Source organism: Carcharodon carcharias, chromosome 13 (genome assembly GCF_017639515.1).
Source record: "Carcharodon carcharias isolate sCarCar2 chromosome 13, sCarCar2.pri, whole genome shotgun sequence".
NCBI classification, from domain to species: domain Eukaryota; kingdom Metazoa; phylum Chordata; class Chondrichthyes; order Lamniformes; family Lamnidae; genus Carcharodon; species Carcharodon carcharias.
In genome coordinates this window covers 119571373-119584365 of record NC_054479.1, presented here as the reverse complement: position 1 = coordinate 119584365, position 12993 = coordinate 119571373, and the positions used below count along the sequence as shown (strand labels likewise).

At 43.8% G+C, this 12993-nt stretch overlaps 1 protein-coding gene across 20 annotated transcripts in view; it reads left to right on the top strand.

Annotated features, from left to right (window-relative positions):
* napepld (N-acyl phosphatidylethanolamine phospholipase D) overlaps window positions 1-12993 on the top strand; it is a 57843-nt gene that overhangs the window by 22098 nt on the left and 22752 nt on the right. For 14 of the 20 annotated variants that reach the window (XR_005944850.1, XM_041202917.1, XM_041202922.1 and 11 more), the window contains one exon: window positions 11033-11108. The exons of 5 other annotated variants lie outside the window; for them this stretch is intronic. Coding sequence is in view for 14 of the 15 variants with exons in the window: in XM_041202917.1 (XP_041058851.1) it covers window positions 11033-11108 (76 nt within the window). In the remaining variant the exon portion in view is untranslated. The remainder of the gene's footprint in view (window positions 1-11032; window positions 11109-12993) is intronic. One more of the 20 variants, XM_041202918.1, reaches the window with a different exon arrangement.

Sequence of the window (12993 nt, the reverse complement as noted above, 5' to 3'; positions counted from 1 at the left end):
CAACAGAGACTTGGATGATTATCTGAAGAGGAACAATTTATAGGACCACGGGAAAAAGTCAGGGGAATGACAGGTGAATTGTTCCTTCAAAGGGCCAGTACAGACACAAGGAGTTGAATAACCTACTTCTTTGCTATAACGATTCTATGATTTAGAGGGCCTATTCGCATTTTACTGGTGGTAGAGCAGCACTCCTCACCCACCCCACCCCCCCGCCCCCCCTCTCCAGCCCGCCACATGCGGAGGCTGCCAGCTTCCCTTGGTCATCCAATATTTTAAAATTATACTGACCCTCCCAAGGGCGCCTCCATTTTTGATGCCCTCACGTTCTTCCTCTGAACAGACCAGCAGCATCTACAGCCCATGAGGAATTCGAGTTCGGAGGTGGCTAATCAGGAGGCCACCTCCAGGAATATTACTGTGCCAGTCTGCCTCCCGGCATATGTGGGCTTGGGATGCCCATTTGGTCTGGATGTCAGCGCCCTGATGGCTACGGTAAAATGCTGTCCTCAACGTATTAAAATTAACTTCTTAGAACCATAGAACATTACAGCACAGAAAAACAGGCTATTCGGCCCTTTTAGTCTGTGCCGAAATATTACTCCGCTAGTCCCACTGACCTGCACCTAGTCCATAACCCTCCAGATCTCTCCCATCCATGTATCTATCCAATTTATTCTTAAAACTTAAGAGTGAGCCTGCATTTACCACGTCAGATGGCAGCTCGTTCCACAATCCCACCACTCTCTGAGTGAAGAAGTTCCCCCTAATATTCCCCCTAAACCTTTCCCCTTTCACCCTAAAGCCATGTCTTCTCGTGTTTATCTCTCCTAATCTAAGTGGAAAGAGCCTACTTGCATTTACTCTGTTTATACCCCTCATAATTTTGTAAACTTCTATCAAATCTCCCCTCAATCTTCTAAGCTCCAAGGAATAAAGTCCTAACCTGTTTAATCTTTCCCTGTAACTCAACTCCTGAAGACCTGGCAACATCCTAGTAAATCTTCTCTGCACCCTTTCAATCTTACTGATATCCTTCCTGTAGTTAGGTGACCAGAACTGCATACAATACTCCAAAGTTGGCCTCACCAATGTCTTATACAACCTCACCATAGCATCCCAACTCCTATACTCAATACTTTGATTTATGAAGGCCAGTATGCCAAAAGCTTTCTTTACAACCTTGTCTATCTGTGACACCACTTTTAGGGAATTATGTATCTGAATTCCCAGATCCCTTTGCTCCTCCGCACTCCTCAGTGCCCTACCATTTACTGTGTATGTCCTACCTTGGTTTGTCCTTCCAAAGTGCAACACCTCACACTTTTCTGCATTAAATTCCATCTGCCATTTTCTGGTCCATTTTTCCAGTTGGTCCAGATCCCTCTTCAAGCTTTGAAAGCCTTCCTCGCTGTCCACAACGCCTCCAATCTTAGTGTCATTAGCAAACTTGCTGATCCAATTTACCACATTATCATCCAGATCATTGATATAGACAACAAACAACAATAGTCCCAGAACAGATCCCTGAGGCACACCACTAGTCACAGGCCTCCAGTCTGAGAAGCAATCATCCACTCTCTGTCTTCTTCCACACAGCCAATTTCGAATCCAGTTTACAACCTCTCCATGGATACCAAGTGTCTGAACCTTCTGAACTAACCTCCCATGTGGGACCTTATCAAAGGCCTTACTAAAGTCCATGTAGACAACATCCACAGCCTTTCCTTCATCTACTTTCTTGGTAACCTCCTCGAAAAACTACAAGGTTCATTAAACACGACCTACCATGCACAAAGCCATGCTGACTATCCTTAATCAGCCCTTGGCTGTCCAAATAATTGTATATCCAATCTCTCAGAACACCTTCCAATAATTTACCTACTACTGACGTCAGGCTCACTGGCCTGTAATTACCTGGTTTACTTTTGGAGCCTTTTTTAAACAACGGATCAACACAAGCTACCCTCCAATCCTCCGACACCTCACCCGTGGCAAAGGACATTTTAAATATTTCTGCCAGGGCCCCTGCAATTTCTATACTAGTCTCCCTCAAGGTCCGAGGGAATATCATGTCAGGCCTGGGGGATTTATCTACCTTTATTCGCTGTAAGGCAGCAAGCACCTCCTCCTCTTTAATCTCTATATGTTCCAATGACACTACTTGTTTCCCTTCCTTCCTTATGCACTATGCCAGTTTCTTGCGTAAATACTGATGCAAAAAAACTGTTTAAGATCTCCCCCATATCATGAGGCTCCACACATAGACCACAACTCTGATCTTCAAGGGGACCAATTGTGTCCCTTACTATCCTTTTACTCTTAATATACTTGTAGAAACCCTTCGGGTTTACCTTCACATTATCTGCCAAAGCAACCTCATGTCTTCTTTTTGCCTTCCTGATTTCTTTCTTTAGTATTTTCTTACATTTTCTATCATCTACAAGTACCTCATTTGCTCCTTGTTGCCTATACCTGCTATAAACCTCTCTTCTTCTTAACCAGATTGCCAATATCCCTTGAAAACCAAGGTTCCCTATGCCTGTTAACTTTGCCTTTAATCCTGACAGGCACATGCAAACTCTGCACTCTCAAAATTTCACCTTTGAATATCTTCCACTTACTGAACACATCCTTGCCAGAAAACAACTTATCCCAATCCACTCTTCCTAGATCCTTTCTCATTTCCACAAAATTGGCCTTTCTTCAATTTAGAATCTCAACTCAAGGACCAGACCTATCCTAATCCATAATTAACTTAAAACTAATGACATTGTGGTCACTGGACCCAAAATGTTCGCCTACACATACTTCTGTCACCTGACCTGTCTGGTTCCCTAATAGGAGATCAAATATTGCATCCTCTCTTGTTGGTACCTCTATATATTGATTTAGAAAACTTTCCTGAACACATTTGACAAACTCCAAGCCATCCAGCCCTTTTACAGTATGGGAGTCCCAGTCAATATGTGGAAAGTTAAAATCTCCTACTATTACAACTTTCTGTTTCTTACATCGGTCTGCCATCTCTCTACGGATTTGCTCCTCCAATTCTCTATGAAATTGGGCGGTCTATAATACAACCCTATTAGTGTGGTCACACCTTCCCGTTCTTCAGCTCCACCCATATGGCCTCTGTAGACGAGCCCTCTGGGCTGTCCTGTCTATGCACAGCTATGATATTTTCCCTGACTAGTAACGCCACTCCTCCCACTTTCATCCCTCCCCCTCTATCACGTCTGAAATAACGGAACCCCGGAACATTGAGCTGCCAGTCCTGCCCCTCCTGCAACCAAGTCTCACTAATAGCAATAATGTCATAATCCCACGTGCCAATCCACGCCCTAAGCTCATCTGCCTTTCCGATAATACTCCTTGCATTGAAATAGATGCACCTGAGAACATTTCTATCATGTACAAACCTTTGATTTCTGTCTATACTTGCATTCCTCGCTTGACCTTTATCCTCCTCCACCTCACTATCTGCTCTAACACTCTGCTTCCCCTCCCCCTGCAAATCTAGTTTAAACCCCCCCGGAGCAGCACTAGCAAATCTACCTGCAAGGATGTTAGTCCCCCTCCAGTTCAGGTGCAAACCGTCCTGTCGGAACAGGTCCCACCTTCCTTGGAACAGAGTCCAATTGTCTAGAAACATGAAGCCCTCCCTCCTGCACCATCTCCTTAGCCACGTATTTAGCTGCATTATCTTCCTATTTCTAGCCTCACTAGCACGTGGCACGGGTAGCACTCCTGAGATCGCAACCCTGGAGGTCCTGTCCTTCAACTTTGCACCTAACTCCCTAAACTCTCTTTGCAGGACCTCCTCCTCCTTCCAATTCATGTCATTGGTCCCTACATGGACCACGACATCTGGCTGCTCACCCTCCCTCCTGAGAATACTGAGAACTCAATCCGAGATATCGCGGACCCTGGCACCAGGGAGGCAACAGACCATCCGGGATTCTTAATCTCTCCCACAGAACCTCTTATCTGTCCCCCTAACTATCGAATCCCCTATCACTACTGCTCTCTTTTCCCTCCTTCCTTTCTGAGCTGAGGGTCCAGTCTCGGTGCCAGAGACGCGACCACTACAACTTGTCCCTGGTAGGTCGTCCCCACCAACAGTATCCAAAATGGTATACCTATTGTTGATGGGAATGGCCACAGGTGTGCTCTGCTCTTTCTGTCTATTCCCCTTCCCTCTCCTGACAGTCACCCAGCTGCCTGCCTCCTGACTTTTAGGGGTGACTGTCTCCCTGAAACTCCTGTCTATTACTGCCTCTGCCTCCCGTATGATCCGAAGTTCATCCAGCTTCAGCTCCAGTTCCCTAACTCGGTTTGTCAGGAGCTGTAGCTGGATGCATCTTTTGCAGGTGTAGTCATCAGGGACAATTGTGCTGTCCCAGACTTCTCACATGCTGCATTCGGAGCACTCGACTGCCCTAACTGCTGCCTCCATTACCTACTCCTAATTTAATTAAAGGAACTTACTCGGCCTTACCTCACTGGGACCAAGCTAGTCTTCAGCCTCTCAAGCCAAAGCCTCAAAGCTCCACTCCTTCACTAGGCTGCTCACACGCTGGCTGCTCCTCTTCAGCTTCCCCTCCTTTTATTTTCAATCTCCCAATCACCTCTCCTCTCGCGCTGTTTTCAATCTTCCGACTGTCTCTCCTCTCGCGCTGTTTTCGATCTCCCAATCACCTTTCCTCTCGCTCTGTTTTCAATCTCCTGACTGTCTCTCCTCTCGTGCTGTTTTCAATCTCCCAATCACCTCTCCTCTCGCGCTATTTTCAATCTCCCAACTGTCTCTCCTCTCGCGCTGTTTTCAATCTCCTGACTGACTCACCTCTCACGCTGTTTTCAATCTCCCCAAATCTTGATAAAGGAACTTACAGTAAGACTACCTCTGTAAAGTAGAACAAAAGAATAGAATGCTGATTCTTCAGAATCATCTGCAAATCACTACAGATCCACTTTAGATGTGAAGATGAAAAAGTCTTGTGCCATCTGCTAACAATGCACCCACGCAGCTTTGCAGTGGCTTCTGTGAAAACAGCAAAACCCATATCAATAGGTCTCGAGCAGCGGGTTCTGAGTCTGATTGTCACTGGTCATTCTGATTCATATCTCACTGATGACCTGTTTGCTTTCAATTTGGCTGTAACACTTAACTCTGTCCAAGATGAATTGGCCTATCTTGGGCAGGTAGGAAATGTTGACACAAACAATTCTCCTGCACTGAATCATTTCTACTGAACATCACATATTAGGAATTTGCCAGGTTCTGTGATCTTTGTTAATCTCGGCAGGACAGCAGCTGAGTGCAACAGGATGACCTCAACTCCCTGACTGATTGGATAAATTAAGCTTTTTCAAAAATTCTTTCATGGTCAGTATTTCAGTGACTCATTCTGGCAAATATATGGGCTGAAAATTTCAGCTCCGCAATATTGCTAGTGTGGCGCTACGGAAGCCCGGAATTTCAAAATTTTAGCTGGATTACTCCTGGTCACTTCTGGCGCAGCCCCTGTGTCACCCCATGCCTTGTAAGGATACTAGCACTATGGGTGTGCCATAGGTGCACAGAAGCATGCAGAGTGGTCAAACATTGTTTCACACTGATTTGGCGCAGAACAGCCATTTTGGACTTCAGTTCCTGTTAACAACTTCTTTTAATTCTCTCAGCTGCATGTATTCAGCTGCACAAGAGATTCCCCCTCCCAGACCTTCCCCACCCTCACTAACACTATTTAATGGGATCACCAGATCCTGCTTTGCAGGACACCTTCAAACAGCTCTTGACAATGAGGGCCTGGTTACGGACTACACCACCTCAGTAAGGGTGATAGCAGCCTGGGCTGGCTGGCTGAGAGGTAACAGCAGGGACACTGACAGTGGCAGTAGATGAATGATGTAATTCAGAGAGAGGACAGCAGATTTGTACACCATGGAGAAATTGCCATTCCCTTGAGGTGGCCACTCTACAATCCTAGTAGTCTAGTGGAGCACAGATTTCTGCACTGCTATGAGAGCCTGCATGCCCTTATGAGCACTGAGATCTACAGCTGTGACAGTAGCGGTCTGAGCTCGCATGGCACCAAGCTGCATTTGCATATCAACAAGCATCTCTCTCATCACCTCAGTCTGAGCTTCCACTGCAGCACTGAGAAGTTGGCTGGCTTCTGCCTGCTTTGCAGTGGAAGCTGAAATGTCGGCTGCCAGATGCTGTGTCACAGTTGAGTCTTTTAGTGCTGTCATGGAGTTGGTCACCACCTCAACTCTGGAATGGATGAGCTCCAAGTTCTGTGTGAGTCCTTGTGCCAATTTGGAGCTGGACTCTTCTGAGCTCTTTGACAATGACAGCAGACTCTCTGGCATGCCTGCTAATGCAACAAGTACATCTGTGTACTTACCCATCAGTGTTTTCCTGTACAATGCCTCACCAAAATTCTCTTAGGAGTCCTCTGCCTGTAGAACTTGTCTGCGGCCACATCTTTGAGTGAATTGGCACTGTCTTTTCCCCCTGGCCCTTCTGCAGTCCACTTGTGCCCAGACACTCAATATATGCTGATCCAGAATCTATACTACCCTGTAAGGTATGTGAGGTGCCATATCTGTGCTGGTGGCTACAAGTGTCAGATCAAGTAATGGTGCTTCTTCATCAGAGGTCTGCTGTTGCTGGCATATTTCACGGTGAGGCTGTTATGGCTGGCCAGATAGCATATCTTGGATAACCGAAAACAAAAATGCAGAACGGGAAAGGGGGAGGTTGGGTGTAAAGCAAGAGAGCTTGCACTTCATTTTCATATAGCAGGTTGAGAGTGAATTGGATTTGAAAAGGCATAAGACAGGAATATACCGTTGCCTTGAATGTTCTCAGCAATGTCAGATAGAATGGCCTTTCTCACAGCTGGCCCCATGATGTGGAACATCATCTCCTCCGAAGATCTTAGCACACGCATGCATACCAGTCCCCCATTGGTTCTCTGCTGTTTCCTGCAGTTATGTGCAACTTTGTCCAGAAAGTGAGAGGAAAAAACGTCAGTGAGTTTATATTGCACTGTGTTTGGGTAATGTGCTGAAGAGGTATATGGAAGTATGTAGAAGCTGTAAGAGGTGGATGTGAGGCTGACAGTATTGCTAAGTGTGTGAAGGTGAGGTGGAGAATCTGAATGTTAGGCATGAGTTTTAATTGTTGATGGGTGAGCGATGTAGTTGTGGTGCATTGAGCATTGTAAGGGGTTGGTGGTGTGGTGGATAGGAGAAATCATTTGAAGACGCATTTGCTGACCTTGACCACCTGCGTTTATGTGAACAAATGAAGGATGTTAAGAGAATGTTAGTATCAGATTGTCACTTAATGTATGTTTGTGGGAAATGGGTAATTATCTATAGTACATTACTGGCAGTGCTAAGGGAGTGTAATTTATTGTTGTTAATCTTTGAAGATATTCCATTGAGGCTGATTATTAAGCTGTTTATAACAGCAGATGATGCACGTTTCTGATAACAGTCTGTAATGTGCAATTGGGATGCTCATTTCGTCTATAAAATTGCATAAATTTTCAGCTCAAACCATCGCCAAAATCTTGTGAGGACAATATTTCCAAGTCTCTGAGGGCATTTAAATGAAAATCTGATGCATCTCCACCTCTTTCTCCCTGCGGTTTACTTACAAACCAATTTTTTTTTGTATAGACATGAAATAAATTTTCACCTTTGATTGTTGGAAGAGTAAATTTAAAATGCTACATTTTAGATTTAGTATATTCCCAAATCTCAGATCTACATTGAAAATCATTTACAGTGATATAATCCTGGATTTTGTGGTACCTATATTAGTGATCAAACAGCTGTCATTACCCCTTTGAAAGTGACAGCAATTTCTGCATTAGATTCTGAGCTTCTGCCAGGGTCGGGAATTGAGGCGGGTGGGTGCTAAAAATAGCGGCACAACCAATGTGCTGGTTTCCGGCAGCAGGGCTGCCTGCCTGTATGTGGTGAGTAATCTATTAAACCAATTATGGGCCACTTAAGGCCAATCGAAGGAGGCCAATTGGGATTTTCCAGTTTCAGGTTTCTGGAGGTGGTGGGGAACAGTTTAGTTGCCTGGAAGCAGATTGGGGGAGCAGTACTCCCAGACAGGCTTAGAGGCCCTCCCTGCCTACCCGAATACAGCAGAAACCACAGGTTGCCCTGTAAAGTGGTTCCTCTCCTCCCCCCGACTGTGGTGGCTTGGTGGCAATACCCAATTTTAATTTAAACTTTGAAAATGTTGGAGAGAGTGCATCTCCATTTTGGGCACCTCTTTCCTCAATTAACTGCAATGGCATCCTGCTGCTGCTTTCAAGCTGCAAGGCCTCTAATTGGCCATCCTGCTTCGAGAGTCTGCCTTGGTATCCTTAATTGGAAGTGAGCCCAACTCTCTGGACATTAACTGGCTGCCCCAGGAAAATCACACTGAGTGATCAGAGGCAGCATTGTCAAGCATAACTCTTGCAGACGCGAGCAAATTTGGGGTTTAATATGTTTAACAGTCACAGATTCAACAACAAGCATTAAACTTAAAAGATAGAGGTTGAAAACACAGTTTAGCTTTAACTATTTTATGTGTGGGTAGTGTATGTATGGAGCAGCCTGCTAAAAGAGGCAGGAGGATTGATTCTATAGGAAAATTCAAGAAAAAGTTGTATAAGCATCTGGAAAGAAAAAAGAGGGGTGTGAGAGCTATCTTGAGGTATGATATTTCTTAGACACTGGGACCAACTAGATGGACAACATTGTCTTTTTTGGTGCTATTCATTCCTATGATGAATTTTAAGTTTTAGAAAGCTCTTTCCCAAAAAATAGCATATTCAACATTTTCTTTAACTGCCCCATTAAAATCACAAAAGAATCTCAGAAGTCATATTGGTGGTCATCTATTTTAGTACAGTACCTTCACCCTACTGTCATTAGAATTTTCTAAATTCCAGAGTTTACCAACAACCACAAGTTGCGAAGGGGAAAATAACTGGGGCTCTTTTCTGGATCGATTCCGAAGCAGAATCATATTGGACTTGAAGCATTAATCCTGTTGTTCTCTCCACAGATGCTGCCAGACCTGTTGAGTTTCTCCAGCACTTTCTGTTTTTATTGCAGTACAGTGATCCTTGTTGGATTGTAGGTGTCTGTAAATGTAGGTTGAGGACAGGATCAGTATCCTGAATGCTGTCTTCCCTTTATCTCCTTCCCCGACTGGAATAAAGTGAAAAGTGAAAGTCGCATAGTCCCAGAGGACCATAGGCTGCTGTCTCATATGAGAGACACCAACTGGTGGCAAGTTTAACGTGAGGGTCACCACACTTGAGGCGAGGTGTGAGGTTGATAAATAACCTGTCAGCCTCTGCCTACACTTGACGAGTGACCATTTGGGAAGGTATTGTAAAGTTGCTGCCACCCAAGCACATGTGGAGGAGATTAGTAACAGCAGAGCACTTTTTAAAAAAAAATTAAAACACAAGGTCATGAATTGCAAGGAAGATTATTCCTATTTAATTCTATTTTTTTATGTAGGGCCTTCTAATATGATTTTCCACTTATGACACTCAAATAACTTTCTGCTCACTTCATTTAGAAACAAAAGTCCTACCACAGAACTTCCATTTAAAAAAAAAATCCCTCCAATTATCATTATTGAAAATACCAGAAGACACACCGTAACAAGTAGTAGAAGTTATTTCTTTGGAATTCTGAACTTCTGACCATGTTGAGGGGATCTCTGTTACAGAGCTGTATCGCTGCACACTTTTAATGTTGCTGCAAAGGAGAAAACACTTCGCACTGATACTAAATTTGGGGCTGAATTTTCCCACCCATTGGGATCAGGCTGGGAGTGCTGGCAACATGCGGTGGGGAGGGGAGCCCATAATCTTTCTGACATTGGGCATATTGCCAGTGGCACGAATCTTAGCGGTGTGGCCACCAATCTGGCAGCCAGTTGAACTGCTTAATGGTCAAATTAAGGGCCACTTCCCACACCTGGGAGCATTTTCCCACATTTGTAGAGCCAGCTGCCACATGGGGAGATTGCTAAGTAAACCCTGGCGGCCTCCCATTGGGTTCGTAGGGGGTGGCCCTCCTTTATGGGTACTTTATGGCCCCACCTCGGGAGGCCCCACCTGAGCAAGAGTTCTGCCAATGCACCACAATTGTCCTTCCCTCTGCTCGATCGCTGGGCTTTCTTACCTAGTTCTGGTATTCCCATGAAATCCTACCTGTTCTTCGAGGGCGTCTTGCCATTGAAGAGCCCTCATCCTGTAGCTGCAGCCTCAGCGGTGGTCACCACTAGCAGCAGAATTTGAGATTAGACACCGCTCCTGAATTGGATGGCATTCCCGGCGGCAGCCTTTTTACTGACTCCCGCCAGCAATATTCCACCCCGGGGTCCTGCCACCTGAAAGCGGGACTGGCTTCCGCTTTCAGCTCTGGTTGTGGGACTTGACGATGAGCGAGATAATGCAGCCCTTGGAGTGCAAATTGAATGTAAAAGCTTCAATTGACTGAAAAGCAGAACTTGTTTTCCAGGGAAGTTTCACGTAACACAGTTCCTGTATCACTTTGGGCCTAACATCAGATTGTGTTTGTGTTTACATTATCATTGCCGTGTTGGTGGGAAGCAACACTAGATTTAAAGTGTAAATGCACCCTTCAATAATCACATTAGTGGTTGAGACCAGGCTGGCAGATATTCTGGCAGTGTGGTGATTACTTTACACCACTCTTGTAGACTGTAATTTTAATTGCATGCAAGTCAGTCTATGTCATCAGAGAATTGTTGACATATTTATTCATAGGATATTCTTACCTTATTACCTTGCTTACTTTAAATGAGCTTATGACTTTCCAAAACAGTAATTAAAGTTTTTGCAAAAATGCCTGTTTGCAAACATTTTGCTTTCTTTTTAAGCCTGTGGATGTAAAATCATTTTCAGCCTCAACTGAAGTTCCTTTTGGGGATGGGTAATTGGAGTAATGTAATTATTTTAATTAGCAGGTGGCCTGTTGGACTTTGACTCTGCCACACCCAAAGGAGTCAAAAATTGGCCATGAGACATCTATACTTAAAGGTCAGTCCCCTAGCATTAAAACACTGCAGGGAACTGAGTATGTATTTTAAAAATAGCTTAAGTGAATTTTGTCTTTCTAAAGTTCAACTTAATTATGGTTTGCAAGGTCAAATATTTTGGGAGATTTGGTTTGTTGTGGAATGGCAGTGAAACTATTTTTGCAAGAAATATGAGGGAATGTATGCTGCAATACATAGCTGAGGTTTCAGTAATTCCACAGTACTCAGTTACCGTTAGCTTGAAACTGATTGCCATGTTTCAATGGATTAGTTTGTTGCACAGCATTACTGATTTATTACTTGTTTAATCTAAGCCTACCCTTAAAATAATAATTATTTTATTTCTCACTTAAGAATGCAAAAGACAAAGTTCCCTAAATATTTCAGGCTATTTTATGATAATGCATTTTCTGCAGGAGGTTACAATGGCTCCACAAACCTCTGCAGTTTGAATATTCTTCTTTTGACTATTTGTAAATTCCCTAAATTCTCAACTGTAGTAAATCCTTCGACCCTCCTCTGATCACACATAAAAATGCCACTCCAATCTGCTTCTTTATTCGCTTTACTTGTCAGTCTCATCTAATAGGGCAGTGGTGTAGTGCCAAATTTTGAAGCGCAAGAGCTCTAAGAAAATGTGTTGGCCATATCGTTTCTAAACCTACCATCACATTGTTTTCCTATGTATGAATCATTTGAGTCCCCAAACATCAGTAAAACTATCTCTTTAAGTGAAAAATATTAGTGCCGGTAGGCATTATATTTTGAACCATGTGGTATTTTGAATCATTAATCTTTAGCATAACTAGAATTTCATTATGCAACAGTTTAGTTGTTTAATTCAAGACTATTAAAAACATGAATTGCAGAAAACTTTATTTCTGACTGGGGGATGGTATATAGAGGGGGCCACTGCTTTTCTTGAATTACATTAAAACCTAGACCTGGGTGTACAGGGCACAATTTCAAAATTTGAAGATGATGCAAGACTTGAAAGTATTGTGAACTGTGGGGAGGACAGTGATAGACTTCAAGAAGATACAGACAGGCTGGTGGAATGGGCAGATATGCGGCAGATGAAATTTAGTATAGCAAAGTGTGAAGTGATACATTTTGGTCAGAAGAATAAGGAGAGGTGACATAAAATAAAGGGTACAGTTTTAAAGAGAATGTAGGGGCAGAGGGACCTAGGTGTATATGTGCATACATAAATCATTGAAAGTGGCAGGGCAGATTGAAAAAGTAGTTAATAAATATACTGAATCCTGGGTTTTATTAATAGGGGCATAGAGTACAAAAGCAAGTAGGTTATGAACCTTCATAAAACACTGGTTCAGCCTCAATATGAAGAATGTGAAGGTTTTAGAAAGGTGCAGAAAAGATTTATGAGAATGGTTCGGAGAACAAGAAACTTCGGTTATGTGGATAGATTCGTGAAGCTGGGGCTGTTCTCCTCGGAGAAGAGAAGGTTGAGAGGAGATTTGTTAGATAGGTTCAAAATTATGAGGGGTCTAGATAGGGTAACTGGGGCAAAACGGTTCCTGTCAGCAGAAGGTCAAGAATCCTAAGGTGATTAACAAAAGAACCATAAGACATTGGAGCAGAAATTAGGCCATTCGGCCCATCGAGTCTGCTCCGCCATTCAATCATGGCTGATAAGTTTCTCAACCCCATTCTCCTCCCTTCTCCCCCTAACCTTTGATCCCCTTACCAATCAAGAACCTATCTACATCGGTCTTAAATACACTCAATGACCTGGCCTCCACAGCCTTCTGTGGCAATGAATTCCATAGATTCACCACTCTCTGGCTGAAGAAGTTTCTCCTCATCTCTGTTCTAAAAGGTCTTCCCTTTCTCAGAGGCTGTGCCCTCGGGCCCTAGTCTCT